The sequence below is a fragment of the Dromiciops gliroides genome, chromosome 4 (assembly GCF_019393635.1).
Source record: "Dromiciops gliroides isolate mDroGli1 chromosome 4, mDroGli1.pri, whole genome shotgun sequence".
Lineage (NCBI taxonomy): Eukaryota > Metazoa > Chordata > Mammalia > Microbiotheria > Microbiotheriidae > Dromiciops > Dromiciops gliroides.
The window spans coordinates 466,580,712-466,596,775 of record NC_057864.1 but is presented as its reverse complement, the minus strand read 5'-3'; the positions used below and the strand labels follow the sequence as shown (position 1 = coordinate 466,596,775).

At 42.2% G+C, this 16,064-nt stretch overlaps 1 protein-coding gene across 1 annotated transcript in view; it reads left to right on the top strand.

Moving 5' to 3' along the window:
• Window positions 1-16,064, top strand: part of SMG6 (SMG6 nonsense mediated mRNA decay factor) — a 179,535-nt gene that overhangs the window by 103,683 nt on the left and 59,788 nt on the right. Inside the window, exon 13 of the mRNA XM_044003043.1 lies at window positions 154-355. Coding sequence (XP_043858978.1) covers window positions 154-355 — 202 coding nt within the window. The remainder of the gene's footprint in view (window positions 1-153; window positions 356-16,064) is intronic.

Below are 16,064 nucleotides of genomic sequence, written 5' to 3'. Positions count from 1 at the left end.
AGCTTGGAATCCTGGCTAGCCTTGCAAGGTTTCCTGGCAGATGCCCGTGCTAACGGAGCTTTGCACAAGTCCACTTTCTAGTTGTGGGTGCGAAGAATGCTCCAGTCCACCCCACCTCAGAGCCACTTCTCCCTCTTCCCCTCTTTTTCACAGAGTCGCCATGGATGTGTGGGCGACACTCGCTGATTTCTGTAACATACTGACAGCGGTGAATCAGTCGGAGGTGCCGTTGTACAAGGACCCGGACGATGACCTCACCCTTCTTATCCTGGAAGAGGATCGGCTCCTCTCGGGCTTCGTCCCCCTGCTGGCTGCCCCCCAAGACCCCTGCTACGTGGAGAAAACCTCGGACAAGGTCAGCACGAGGCCACCCCTCCCCTTAATTCTCCAGACTTTTTTTATTCTTGGGAAGTTTTCTGTGCAAACGGAACATGATTAAGTCATTGAGAAGGGTGTTAAGGGAAAATATCGACCTTTTAGCCGCTGACATCCAGCTCTGTGTCATGAAAAAAAAACCCTCTCGACTTCCTTTGGTGTGTGTGTGTGCTCGCTGGCATGTTGTATATACGATCATTTCCTCACTTGTTTAAATAGTGCAGCTTGTGTTGGCAATGCTCTCACTCGGCTCCAAATGGTTTGCATCATGCTTAAAGCACCCTCCTCCCTCCACCTCCTCCCTCCTCCCAGCCACAAAACTCGGCCCTAGGAAAGGAGCCAGGGCTTTCTTCCCCTCTCTGAAGAGGAGAGTGATAAATAGGTGACTAGAGAGAAGCAGACACCGTGTGTTAACTCACAAAAGGCTTTTAGGAATACGAAGCATTCCCCACTGCCTGGTTTCTATTTTCCTTCCTTTAAGAATTACATTTGAACCTGAATTGTTTTCTTGTCTGTCTGTTTATAGAAAAACAAACCCCATTCCCTGTTGACACGGTGGGGACTGTGGGACTTATGGCCTCGGTTCATCGGGGGCGTCCTTGGCCAGGTGGATGGTGGGGCAGTTCTTCTAGCTTCCTGTTCCCCACATAAGTTAATAGTCTGGAGAAGAGGCATCCTGATTTCTTGCCCCTGGGAATAAAGAGTTCTCTGTGGGGGCTGGCTTTCCTCTGTGAGTTGCAAGTTTTGCAAATTTGTCAGCAGCGTGTCCCCCAGGGGAGAGACCTTTTAGCAGGAGGCTGTAAGTGGCTTCTTAGGAGAATACTTTCTGTACTTCAGAAATTCCTGATGTAGTGAGGCAGAACTCTGGCAATGTTGTGGCTACAGGCAAGGCACATTAGGAAAACCTAGAATGAAGGCAGGGGAGTTTAAAAAAAATTAGGAGACAAAAAGCAAAATTCCAATCCCTAAAAGTGCACACAGGGGAACCTTTGATTGTTCCATGTTCAATGATGAGAACCCCAAATGAAAGAAACTGAGTTGAAGGCTATTGGCGTAATGGAAAATGGGACATGGAAAGTAATGGATGGCCATTTGGCCATCCAAAATCATGTGAAGTGTCACGTTTAAAGGCCCCAGATGTGAGTGTATTGGCCTTGATCCAATTAAAGATGAGACAAGCAAAATGCAGTCTACTGGTAGGAGACTGGAAAGGGAGAAACTTACTTTATGCCTTACAAGAGAAGAAACCTAGGTTAGGGTTCCTCTTAAAGGCAATATAGCCCGCCTTCTCCTTTCCTGAGCCAGCTGCCCTCCCTGCCATATCAGGACTTTAGTATGAGAGTGTGAGGGTCTTTGACTCACCATGCATAAAGTTTAGAGAAGAGGTTGAATTAGAACAAAGATAGCATAATCACCGCCTGGGTCAGTGAAAACCTGTGTTGCTCCTCCTTGATCAGCAAGTGACCTTAACTGCTTTTGAGGCATTGGTCATTGTGGTAATTAATGTTTCTGGGCTGGGAGTTGGAGAAACTCGGATCAGGCAGAGCCCTCCCTTTCAAACAAACTGAATGTAGGTCCCATTTTTCACATGTAATGTAAATTAATTTCCTATATATACTATATAGGATGCCATGGTATTATAAATTAAAAAACAAAAAGTAAATGAGTTATTAAATAGTGAAACCCCTTTGTGACTTTTGGCCCACCCTGTGTACACACACACACACATAGTTTTCCTGGTTCTGCTTGCTTTGTTTTGTATTAATTCATATAAATCTTTTAGTGCTTTTCTGATTTGTTCATACTCACTATTTTTTAGTGTTGTCATAATATTCTATTACATTCATGTACCACAGTTTGTTTAGTCATTCCCCAGTCAGTGAGCAACTTTGTTTCCAGTTCCTTTGTTGTTGCTGTTGTTTTTAACCAAGTTTCCTTTACTTTCTTTTTAAAAATTATATTCTTTTTTTTTTTTTTTGCGGGACTATGGGGGTTAAGTGACTTGCCCAGTGTCATACAGATAGTACATGTCAAGTGTCTGAGGCCAGATTTGAACTCAGGTACTCCTGACTCCAGGGCCGGTGCTCTATCCACTGTGCCACCTAGCTGCCCCCCAAAATTATGTTCTTTAAAAAAAATATATTCTATTTTTTCAATCCTCAGAAATCCCCTTCTCACCCTCCTGCCCTAATTGAAGATTAAAGAAAACTAAAACTGTTATAAACGTGTAATCAATCAAAACAAATTTCCATGTTTTCCATGTCCAAAAAAAAAATCTGTCTCATCTGCACTCTTAATCCTTCACCTCCTTTTTAGGAGGTGGGTACCATGTTTCATCATGGGTTCTCTGGAATTGTGGTGGGTCATTATGCTGATAAGAGCTCCTGGTTCTTTCACATTTGTTTCTTTTTACCATATTCTTGTCATTGTATAAATTTTTCTGCACTTCACTTTGCATCAGTTCATAGAAATCTTCCAAGGTCTTTCTGAAACCATCCTCTTCATCATTTCTTACAGCACAATACATCTTTTCTTACAGCACTTTCATATACCAGAACTTGTCTTGCCATTCTCCAGTTGATGAATACCCCTTCAGATTCCTCTTCTTTCCTTCCTCAAAAAAAGTTATAAATATTTTTATACACCCTTAGTTAAAGTTTGCTTTGTCTAGGACTACTCCCTTCCTTAGTTTACCCTCCTTCTAGTTGCCCTTTCTCTCTTCTCCCCTTTCCCCCCTCCTATTTCCCTATTGAGTAAAATGTATATCTATACCTGTGTGTGTGTGTGTGTGTGTGTGTGTGTGTGTGAGAGAGAGAGAGAGAGAGAGAGAGAGAGAGAGAGAGAGAATTCTTCCATCCTCTGACCACCTCAGATGAGAGTGAGGCTCAAGTGTCAATCATTCCTCACTTCCTTGTTTTTAAATGTCAACTTAGCCTGATTATGAGACAGTTTTCCCTAAGCTTTCTTTCCTTGCCCTCCTAGTGTATTCCTTTTCCCTTCTCTTTCTATTCTTTACTTAAGATCATCACAACATAACAGAACCACTATGTCTGTGACCCCTGATGATAATAAAATTGTGAGAGGATACATGTAACATCTCCCTGTATAAAAATATAAATGGTTTATCCTTATTTAGTCCCTTATGATTGCTTGATCGTATTAACCTTTTTATGTTTCTCTTGAAAGTTTCTATGCAGCTCTGGTCTTTTCATAAGGAATACTTGGAAGTCCTCTCTTTCATTCATTCCATTTCATTCCACTTTTTCCCCTGTAGGATTATACTCAGTTTTGCTGGGTAAGTTATTCTTGGCTATAAGCCTTTACCTTTTGGAATATATTATTCCAAACTCTCCTTCTTTATGGTGGTAGCTGCTAAGTCATGTGTGATCCCGACTCTAGCTCTTCAGTGCTTGAATTCTTTCTCTATGGTTGCTTGCAGAAGTTTTTCTTTGACCTAGATGTCTCTGGGTTTTTTGGTTTTGTTTTTGTTTTATTTGCGGGGCAATGGGGGTTAAGTGACTTGCCCAGGGTCACACAGCTAGTAAGTGTCAAGTGTCTGAGGCCGGATTTGAACTCAGGTACTCCTGAATCCAGGGCCGGTGCTTAATCCACTGTGCCACCCAGCTGCCCCGATCGATAGCTCTGGGTTTTAACTATACCTTTCCTAGGAATTTTTCATTTTGTTCATTTTTGGTTTTTGGTTGTTTTTTTGTGTGTGTGTGTGTGGAGCAATGAGGGTTAAGTGACTTGCCCAGGGTCACACAGCTAGTAAGTGTCAAGTGTCTGAGGCCAGATTTGAACTCTGGTCCTCCTGAATCCAGGACCGGTGCTTTATCCATTGTGCCACCTAGCTGCCAAGGAATTTTCATTTTGGAGTTTCTTTTAGGAGGTGACTGGTAGATTCTATTTCTATTTTGCCCTCTTCTCTGAGAGGTCTGATTTTCTTGATTTCAGATTTCATGAAATTATCTAGGCTCTTTTTGGTCATAGTGTTCGGGGTAGTCTTGATCATTCTTCAATTTTGTTTTGTCCTTTATTTTTTGATATAAGATACCAAACATTTCTTCTATCAGTCATTTGACTTTGTTTTAATATTTCTTATTGTCTTATGAAGTCATTTGACTTTGTTCCATTCAAATTTTCAGGGAGTTTGTTGCTAGGGCAACCCGCTGTTAATTCCATTTCTAATTCTTCCATATTTCTCATTTCTTTTCCAATTTTTTCCCACTGGTATCCTCATTTAATTTATAAAAATATTTTAAACTTCTTTTTTAACCTCTTGTTTTATCTTTTCCAGGAATTCTAGTTGAGTTTGTACCCAAACTGTGTTTTTCTTTGAGGCTGTGCCTGTAGATGTTTTGTAGACCTTACCTTCTTCTGGGTTTGTGTCTTGAGCGCCCTTGTCAATGTAATAACTTTTTAATGGTAGAATTCTTTTTTTTTTGCTTGCTCATTCTTCCAGCCTTCTTCCTGACTCTGGGCTTGATGTTAGGACTGGACTTTGTGCACTTCTTTTTGTGTGTGTGAGGCGATTGGGGTTAAGTGACTTGCCCAGGGTCATACAGCTAGTAAGTGACAAGTGTCTGGGGCCAGATTTGAACTCAAGTCTTCCTGAATCCAGGGCCAGTGCTCTATCCACTGCACCACCTAGCGGCCCCTTGACTCTGCGCACTTCTGGAGGGAAGGCCCTGGCTAGTCCTGTTGTTGCTTTCTTGGGATATTGAGTGCTGTGTTATTCTAGGTCATGAGGCTGGGGACACGCAAGCTTTTAGTGCTTCCAAAATGGTGTTGTCCAGGGCAGAGTCTAATTGCTGTTTCCCTCATCTGAATTCTGCAAGTTCCTAACTTGGGTTTGGGTCTGATCAGTAGTAGAGCTGTGCTGATTTAGAGGGACAGAACCCCAAGCTCTCTTTTGGCCTGGGAATCCTACCCTGGTTATTCCTCTAAAGGCTTCTGATGGGGCAAGAAGCTTGAACTGTGACCTGGTCCATTCCTGGGCCCAAACCACACCACTGCTGCCTTTTCCTGAACTAATTCCTATCTTGGTATATTGGCAGGTCCTGCCCCTGCTCCTTACCCCAGGTTTCCTCTTCAGTTTGTCCCAGATCTGGGACCTAGAACCAAATAATGAGCAACAAAGATGCCAGTTGACAGATGTTCCCCTTGTGGGTCTGGGACCATCTCCTGCCTCAGTGCACAGTCTTCCCTACCCTGTAGTGCTTCTCCATGTGCTCCTGGCCATACCTTATCTCCATGGTCCACATACCTCTCTCCTGGTGCCTTAGTAAGCTGAGGCTGGAAAAACACCTCACTGGAATTTTACCTGGGAATCCCTGTCAGCATTTGGCCTGGTGCATTTTCCAGGTCTGTTTGGAGGCAAGTGGTGGGGGTGCTACTCTGCTGTCCTGCCTCCACCTCCTTTGGGTCCTTTTTATCCGAATATTTGGTTCCATCTTTGACCTCCTTGAAGTATGGATGTGACAGTTGGATTTCTGAGTTAGACTATGGGTGAGTGTTCTGGTTACTTTGTAAGCATCATTTCAGATTGCTTGCTAGAATTGTTAGACCAATTCCTAATTTCCCCACATGCTGTATTATTGTGCCTGTCATTTTGAAACCCCTGAGACATTAAGTGTTCCCATCTTTTGTCATCTTTGCCAGTTCACTTTATGTGAGGTAAAAACTCAAGACTTGGTTTGAATACATTTCTCTTATAGAGATTTTTAGCCATATTTCATGTAGCTGTCCAGAGTTTCCTCTTCTGCCTTTGTTATTCATTGGGGAAGAGATCTTGGTCTTATGAATTTGTTAATTTCCTATATATCTTGGCTGTCAGGCCCTTCTCAGGAATATTTGATGCAAAAGTTTTCCTGTTTCATATGATTGAAATGATTCATTTGATGTTCTTTGATTGCCTGAATGGTGTTTATTTCTGGTTTGGGGTTTTTTTCTGTGTGTGTCGTAGTTACAGAGGGTTCTTACACCTCAACCCGTAGGTCCTTTGGGTGCCAGTTTGCTGGTCCTTACTAGGCTTAAGGAACTGGAACATCCTGGGATGGAGAGAAATCAAACACACCCCTAATAGTCCTAGAAAAAGGGTAGTGAGGCAGGGGCTCCCCAAACACCTTGACTCCCTGACTATAAGTGTTGGTGTGAGTGTCTCAGCAAGAAAATTGGCATGTGAATTTAGTCTTCAGCAACTTTTGCTCTTTGAATTTGGAGTTTAAGAGGAGACCCAGAGAAAGAGTAGAGTCCAGATCTTCCTAGCTTTTGTCATGCAGTGATGGGAAATGGTCAATGCCATAAAACCTTTCTTCACAGATGCCCAGAATTAGGCACTTGGATGACTTCCTTTGCTTCTAACTTTGTTCTATTTATTCATAGAGTAATACCTAGAAAAGGAGTATCCAGAGCTCTCTAAGGGTAACAAAGCTTTAGGAAATGTGATGCCTGCCCTCAAAGAACATGCCAGGGAGACAGCTAAGTAGCACAAAACAGTACATGATTACGTCTACCAACAGATGTTCTGAGTAAGCAGAGATCTCTCTGAGTTAAGAGTAGACAGAAGACTTGATGGGCATGGGCTGGGCCTCGTTGGATGGAGAAGTTTTAGACAGGCAAAGAGAAAGGGCATCCCATCTTCAGGCTACATGAGCAAAGGCATAGAGGTGGGTAATTCACAAGATGTGTTTGTAGGATGAACAGACCGGTCTGGGAAGAATGAAGGATTAGGGCAAACAAAAGATACTATTGGAAAGATAATTTTAGGCCATACTCTGAAGAGTCTTGAAGGCCAGTCTTGAGGAACTTTTATTCTTGGGGGTCAGTAAAGGTTTTGAGCAGGAAAGTGACAGAGGAAGCAGTGTCTTCAGTGAAAAGAATACTAGCCAGGAGTCAGGTCAGTTTGGGTTCAGGCCATAGTGTTGTCACACTGTGACTTGCTGTATGACTTTAAATCGGTCACTTCCCTTTTTAGGATTCTGATTTCTCATCTGTAAAATCTTTAAAGGCCTTTGCACTATGAGCATTCTGTGACTTGTAGTTCTTGAATGAAGGCAGTATTCGAGAATGATGAATTTGACAGTGAGATGCAGGATGATTAAAAGATAGGAGGTTGTTACCCTTATTCTAGAACAAGGTTGGATAAGGGACTGTGGTACAGTGTGAGAGAAATGGGAAGAGCCTTGGTACTTGTTCTAATGTTTTCAGTCATCATATACTCCACATAGTTCTCAGATGATTTTGGAACACTGCTTTATCATTACTTACTCTCCCGTTTCTGGAGTTCAGTCTGTTTGAGATCTAGAGTAACATAAATTTGACTGCAGACCAGCATAGATACCTGCAAATATCCCCACTTAAGATGATCAAGAAATGAGGGCTTAAAGACCCGAGCCCTGACAATACAGGTGCCAGTGCAGCACTGAGCACCCAGGCTCAGTTGGCGACCCAAGCCATTCTTATGCCTGCTCTGTGTTTTGCTCACTACCGTGGATAGACTGGTCTGATCCATGATGCACTAGCCCCATGCACATTACCCGTCTCTTCTAAATAGTTTGGTGGAAGAATGGATGTAGTCAGTGTGTGATACATTCAGCTTCAGTCTCAGCATAAGTAAGGTGTGTGCCTGCCTTCTTTTCTGCTTCTGAGCCTCTCTACTCTTGACAAGACTAAAAACACTGGAAACATTGGCAGAGGACGTGATTACTTGTTGTGGTAGTGGAAAGAGAGGAAGTCAGAGATTACCGAGGCTACTGGCTTTTCAGTCTTTTCTTGGTATGGGTAGATGTGACTATTTCTAACTGATGATACTAGAATGAGTGGGAAATGTTTTGGAAAGCAGGAAGAAAGTGGTTTTCTGCTTTGTTTAGTAGCCAGTGTGAGCTTATTTCCTACTATACTACCTTGCTACCAATGAACTTCTTCCCATGAATCTTTCTATAAGCCTGTTCCTCCCTTGCATTTGGTCATTCTTTTTCTGCATTGTTCATTCTTAGCCCATGAAAGTACACGTAAAACCTGTGCTGAGCCACATGTGCAGAATCGAATTATCTCCTTTTTCCTTTTTATTTCTCCTGGTGAATCTTTGAACTCTTGACATGCTTAAATACTTAAATACTTAAATGGTTAAATACTTAGAGGCATTAGGCAGCTATCTGCCTTAAAGAGTTTTTGTGAGGAAAGCATTTATTTATTGCAAAGGACAATATAAATATGAGCTGTTTTAAAAGATGACAAGAAAACCCCGTTCTTTGGAAAGCTTCTTGAGCTGTGGTCTTTTAAATCGCTAGACTTCCCTTGTTCCCTCACCATTCCCACTCCTTAAACATTACAATTTCTTGTTTAATAAACATTTTTAATACATATCCTTTTTTAAAAAAAAAATGAAAGCTTTTCTGTTTCCTCCAGTCTTTCCAGAAGTTAAGCTAATATTTTTATTTCTGTTGTCCTTTGAGCTGAATCAATCATAGGACCATAGATTTACAGCTAGCAGTGACCCTTGTGGCCAGCTGGTACAATGCCCTCATTTTACAGATGGGTAAAGTGAGGCCAAAGGAAGTTCTATGATTTGCTGAAGGTAACATGGGTAGTAAGCATTGGAGATGGAACTTGAACTTGTGACTCCAATGGGGCGGCTAGGTGGCACAGTGGATAGAGCACCAGCCCTGGAGTCAGGAGGACCTGAGTTCAAATTCGGCCTCAGACACTTAACACTTACTAGCTGTGTGACCCTGGGCAAGTCACTTAACCCAATTGCCTCACTAAAATAAATAAAATTAAATTTAAAAAATTAAAATTAAACTTGTGACTCCAAAGCCCATGTTCTTCTTCCTATACCTGGAGTCTATGAGAGATGTTACTGTCACTGATCTTAGCTGATAGGATGAGGTTTATTCAAACTAAAAGCGTGAAATCAGGTGGTACCTAGTCTCCCTGACATTGTCTTTTTTAATTTACCTGCTCAAAGTCTCTACCTCGCACTTGTCAGGGACTTTATAAATCATACATACATATATATATATATATATATATATATATTTTTTTTTAAGTGAGGCAATTGGGGTTAAGTGACTTGCCCAGGGTCACACAGCTAGTAAGTGTTAAGTGTCTGAGGCCAGATTTGAACTCAGGTCCTCCTGACTCCAGGGCCAGTGCTCTATCCACTGCGCTACCTAGCTGCCCCAAATCATACTTATATTTAACTGTGCTATCTACTGAGCAGGGATTCCCAACTCTTCTACAGTCTGATATTTTTCTTGATTTGTATGAAGATCTTAGTTTCTCACTAGGGGCTTATCTGACCTTTGATCTTGTTTTGAAAGGAAGATCTCTGAGAATACTTAGATCAGAATGAAGAAGAAATGATATTTTGAGAGTCTGCTTACTGGGGGCAGCTAGGTGGCGCAGTGGATAAAGCAGTGGCCCTGGATTCAGGAGGACCTGAGTTCAAATCCAGCCTCAGACACTTGACACTTAGTATCTGTGTGACCCTGGGCAAGTCACTTAACTTTCTTTGTTTGCCCCATTAAAAAAATGTTTTTTAAAAAAAGATAATGGGGGGCAACTAGGTGGCGCAGTGGATAGAGCACTGGCCCTGGATTCAGGAGGACCTGAGTTCAAATCCGGCCTCAGACACTTAACACTTACTAGCTGTGTGACCCTAGGCAAGTCACTTAACCCCAATTGCCTAAAAGAAAAAAAAGATAATGGTATCTCATTTACAACATCTACAGGGTGGACCAAAAGTCACAAGTACTTTAATCACTTTGGGGGGGGGCAGGGCAATGAGGGTTAAGTGACTTGCCCAGGGTCACACAGCTAGTAAGTGTCACGTGTCTGAATCTGAATTTGAACTCAGGTCCCCTTGAATCCAGGGCTGGTACTTTATCCACTGTGCCACCTAGCTGCCCGTGGGCCCTCACTTTTTCTTTGTTTTTTTTTTTTTAAAAGGCAATTGGGGTTAAGTGACTTGCAAGGGTCACACAGCTATAGTGTTAAGTGTCTGAGGCCGGATTTGAACTCAGGTCCTCCTGAATCCAGGACCTGTGCTCTATTCACTGCGCCACCTAGCCGCCCCTGGGCCCTCACTTTTTGACCAAAACTGCTGGGAAAGCTGGAAAACTGTCTGGCAGAAGTGAGGGTTAGAACAACATCACACACTATATGCCAGATAAGTTCCAAATGAATGCATGACTTAGATACATAGACAAATTAGTGGAATAAAGAGGGAACTGCTTGTCACAGATATGGATAATGGAAGAGTTTATGACAAAAAAAAAAAAGTCCATGACCAAAGGATCACAAAAGATAAAATAGAAAATTTTAATTACATAAAATTGAAAAACTTTTGCACAAAAAAATTAGTTAAAATTAGAGTCCAGTGGACTGACAAGGAAGTATACTTTCTCCTGACAGAGGAGTGATGGACTTAGGGGCAGAATTTTTTATTTATATATATTTTCCATGTGTCTGTCTCTCTGTCTCTATCTATATCTATCTATCTATCTATCTATCTATCTATCTATCTATCTATCTATATAGACATGGCAAATACCTGCATTTGTTTTGTTTGGTTCATCTTAATTTTTATAAGAGTTGTATTTCTTTCTTGGAGTCAGGGAAGAGGAAAGCTTGTGAGGGAAGATGAGAACTTGTGATAAGAAAGAAGGGAAAGGAAGAGAAAAAAGAAAGGAAGTCATTGAAACATTGTTTAAAATACACACGAGACCTGAAGGAAGTTCAGAGGGAAACACAGACCACCAGGAAAGCTTTGAAAGTAACATTGATTTTATTTACTTTTTTGGCAAGCTGTATGTGAAAGAGATTTAAATTTTTACATGGAATCATTTTTTCTGTTCTAAAAATATAGAAATGTTCTTTTTTATGTTTATTAAATTAACAATAAAACTCCTAGTTAAAGAGGAAACAGCATAATTGAGGGGGGAAGTCGACATAGCAAGTTTTACTGATAAAGGTCTGACATACAATATATTAAGAAACTGATTTAGATACGTGTGAACGAAAACACATCCCCCACTGATAAATGGGCAAAGGATATTGCAATTCTCAAGGGAAGAAATTCAAGCTATCAATAATCATGAAAAATACTCCAAATCACTAATAATTAGGGAAATACAAACTAAAGAAACTCTTGAGATTTTACCTTTTGCCCATCAAATTGACTGATATGACAAAAAAAGAAAAATTACAATTGTTGGAGGGACTAAGGAAAACATACTGATACAGTGTTAGTGGAATTGTGAATTGGTCTAGCTATTCTGAAAATCATTTGGGAATTTTTCTCAAAAAAAATCACTAATGGAAAATATAATAATTATTAAAACTGTCAATTGGCTCCCCCCGCCCCAAATCACTAAATTATATATATCCTTTGACCTATCAGTTCCACTACCAGGCATAGACCCCAAAGAAATCAAAGATAGCCGTAAAGGATTCCCATGTACAAAAATATAGCAGCTCTTTTTGTAATGGCAAATAACTGGAAACTAAGGTGTTCATCAATTGGGCAATGAATGAACAAATTATAGCATATATCTGTAATGAAATATTAAGACACCTTAAAGAAATGATCAAAAGGATTTTTTCAACAAACCTGCAGGAAGGATTTAAATGAACTGATAATGAAATAAGCAGAACTTTGAGAATAACTTGTATATTATCAACATCATAGAAAAAAACTATTTAAGAATTCTGATCAATATTCTGTAGGACCAGTGGCCAAACTCCTCTTTCATTCTTACCTCAAAGTACCAAATGAGACATACTTTCAGATAAGGCTTTGGCCAAGCTTTGTTTTGCTTAACTGGGCATATTTGATACAAGTGCTTTCTTTTCAGTTGGGGTGAGACACAGGGGATTGATGGGGCTACCAAAAAGGGGGGGGGGGCTTCAGACATTTTCAAAATGCACAGAAGCAGATGGAGGAAAGTCAGTAGGAAAGAGACAAACAGGAGAGCTTTGAAAATCACATGTTGCATTTGTTGTGTACTTAGAGAAGCAACTTCTAGGGGGTAAAGATCTGTAACTGCATAAGTAATTGGTCCTTTTTCTGTTCTCTTTTGTATAGGGACATGCTCCACTTATTGTTTAAGTCAAGAATTTTTAAAAATGGGAAAGGAGGGGAGAACAAAACAGGAAATGAGAGATTGTGCATAACAGAAACATGTCTAGATTTAATTGCTTGTGCCCCTTTTTTCTGAATTACTGTTCTCTAGATCCCAGAGTATTGTGGGTTCAAAGACTCCTGAATGTTTCATCTAAAAGCTCTCTCCTATCTTTTCTGTGATGACATCTTATAGTTTCGGGGGGTACTTTTTTGTGAGGCTTAATGAGAACCTGGGTACCTTGTCTTAGTGTGCTCAGAATGAATATAGTCATGGCAAAGTTACCTCTGAGGTAAAATTACTAAGGTTGCTTGTCCTAGACTTAAGAGTTACATCTTGGCAGTCACTCAGACATGAGGTCTTTTGGGGAAAAGGAGGTGGCTCTTTGAAAATTCAAACCTCAGAAGGGTCGCATATAATCTGGCTATAATTCCATCCCCAAAAGACCACACTTCCTGCTCTTTTCACATATGCCCTAGAGTGAATGTGATGCTTATTTTTACCTTATTTCACCTGATTATAAAAAACGGTGGGAGGGGTCAAAGGACCTGATTTGCACTGGGTCATGGTCCCTTCTTCCCCAAACCCCCTCAGGATGGTCCCACATTATGGGGCCCTCAGATTTGTCCCCAAAACACAACACTTGGAATGAAAGGTGTCTGAGCTTGATGGTAGCACAAGGATGAATTGTCATAGACAGGCTGTGTGATGTCCTGTGTTGTTATGATTGATGTTAAGAGAATATAGATGGGAATAAATTTTAACTGTCTCTGTACCACTAACTCAAGGGTGCCCAGACTTCATTCAGACTTCACCAATAGCAAATGCTGGTGAGTGTTTTGGTGTTTTCCCCCCCAAACACATGCAAAACAACCTCTTAATTCCAGAGTGGTAACACAGTGAAGAACGTGGTTTGCATATGTGCAGCAGAAAACTTCACTACAGACTGGGATTGTGCAATGAGTGACGGTTGAGCAACTCAACGCCTCAGCCTGAGCCTTCCATGTTGGGCTCGTCGGGTGCTCGGGTGTTGCACAATGAGGGAGCTCCAGAGCAGCCTGCACAGGGACTTTCCTTTCTCTTTCGGGAGTGTCTCTTTAGAGCTTACTTTTCTTCTTGATTACACTCCTCTCTCTTCTTTTTCTTTCTTTTTTCCTTTTACATTTTTGTTCTCAAATGGAGAAAGACAGTGTCCAGACCTAGTCGTTCATGGCCTGGCAATTCTCTGGGGGGCAGGTTCCTCCCCTAAGGTGGGGGAAGGTAGTTTGGGGGGGGGGCGGTTCATCCAGTGCTTTGTTTTGCTTTGGGGTTTTTTTTTTGTTTTGTTTTTTTTTAGGCAATGGGGGTTAAGTGACTTGCCCATGGTCACACAGCTTGTAAGTGTCAAGTGTCTGAGGCTGGATTTGAACTCAGGTACTCCTGAATCCAGGGCTGGTGCTTTAACCACTGCGCCATCTAGCTGCCCCCTGTTTTGCTTTGTTTTTGCAGAGAAGCTGCACCCATGTGTAGAGTGGGCAGATTTGATTAGCCTGCTTTCCCTGAGCCCTGTGTCCTAATTGGCAAACTTATTAATGTGTGGGGTTTGTTTCTGTGGGGTTTGTGTTTGGTTTGTTTTGGTTTTTGTTTTAAGTTTTCTTATGGCTTTTTCATTTCATAGTAAATAAGATGATCATGGGGATCAGTTATTATCAACCTAAAAAGTTGAGACAAACTGCTGGCTAAGAGAATAGACAGTGGGGCTGAGCAGTACCACGCTGGGACTTGCAGTCTTTTCTCTGCAAGAAAGTCAGCTCCCTTGAATAGACTCTGTTCTGCTCAGAAAGTCACTTAATAGATAAGTGGGCTGCTGATTCTTTGCTCCTGCCCCATCCCACTGGCATCTGTCTATATCCCCTTCCTTCCACTACACCAGTTAGGTCCGGGCACTGGAGAAATAGAAATTAAGTGTATGGATTTCATGGCTCTCTGTGTGAGTGTTTGTGGGGCAGGGAAACTTCTAATGGAAAACATTTGTCTTTCTGAAAACAGAGCAAGGCCTGGTTATAGTCTGTCTGCTCTGTCTGTCAGTCTGTTCCCCACCAGCACTAGTCATTGTTCTCCTGGGAGTCTCAGGCGTATTGTGGTTTCTTCTGCTCTTGCCAGAGTTTTTGTGTCACGGGTGGCCCCGTGCTCAGTATGGAGTCAAGTTGTAGGGGTGGTGACTAGTAGCTATGAAGGCTCCCAAGTCAACGGGATGGCTTTTGAGCCTTGGAGCAGAGAATGAGGAGGGAGGAGGGTTTCTGGGATAGCCTTTAGGAGCGATGTGTTTCGACACCCAAGGACACTTAAGTCTCTTCTTTTCTTGCTAATGCAGCACACAGCAGGAGCACAGAGACTCGGAACAAAGACTTGGTGCTTCACTTTGTCGTTTCGTTCCTCACTGTTCTGGGAGAGTTTGGCTTGGGCCTCTCCAGTTTGTAGCTGACAGGCTCACGCCAGCCAGCTCCTGCTTCTTGGGGCTGTTGGGGCTCATCTCCTGCAGGACGGTGTCACGTCATCTCTGAGGCTCCTGGAACTTGAGCCTTTCTTTCCCTCCAACCCTCTGAAATTCACATTTGTTCATCTTTCTTAGAAACAACCAACAGCCAATATCAAGGTAATAGCCGAGAGTTCTCCGGGTCCCTGAGAAGGCATTGCACCAATGTGGTTTTCACATTTTCAGGTTTTGGGCCAGTGAATAAGATGGAGGAGAAATGCTCCTTCCCCTGATAACCATCCATTCAGATGCAGGGTCAGGATCGCGCGGATTGAAACCAGACGGTGAATGATTAATACTTTTGCTTATAGGGCTGGACACCACAGCTTCCTCCATTTCAATGAAAAGACCCTTTCTCTCTCTGTGAACGTGTGCGTGCCTCTGTCCCCTCGGAAGGTGCAGGTTTTCATAGGTGTGCTTTGGTGCTAGCCTTTTCTCTTTTCTGGTTTTTCTACCTCTTTGGGAGCTTTCTCCTAAGAAGGCATTGGTGCACCCCAATGGTATTTCCGGGAGGACCTTGCTATGGAGTTGAGATGTCAGTATGCAAACCTGAAGTAGAAGAGACAGTTTGTTAATTGGGCTAAGCTGGCTGCCAGCATAGTGCCCAGCACACGGGAAGTGCTTAATAAATGTCCATTGCCTTGACAACTAACCAAGCTCTAGCTCTGACATATGCTGGGGCCCCCTCTCCTTGGCCTGCCCCCAGGCTATCCGTCCCCTGGGCCACGACCTCCCTTAGCAACTGGGAAGCTTCACTTGGCCCAAATGGAAAAGGTGTCACTTTTTCTTTCAAAGAGTGAGGGGTTTTCTTTTGAAGGTCGCAGAATTAGTGTTGTAAGGAGCAATGCTTACAAGTGCCCATTATGATGCTGCACTCAGGAGTTTGGTCTGTGTGTCCCGAGCTCCCTGAGTAACTCTCAGACAATGAATGATATGGATGGTGTGGTATGATCCCACCTTTGGCAAGAGGCCTTTCCCATCCCCCAGCTTCCACTGTCTCCCATCTGCTCGGTATCTCTCTTGTTGGACCTCGTTATTTACATGTTGTT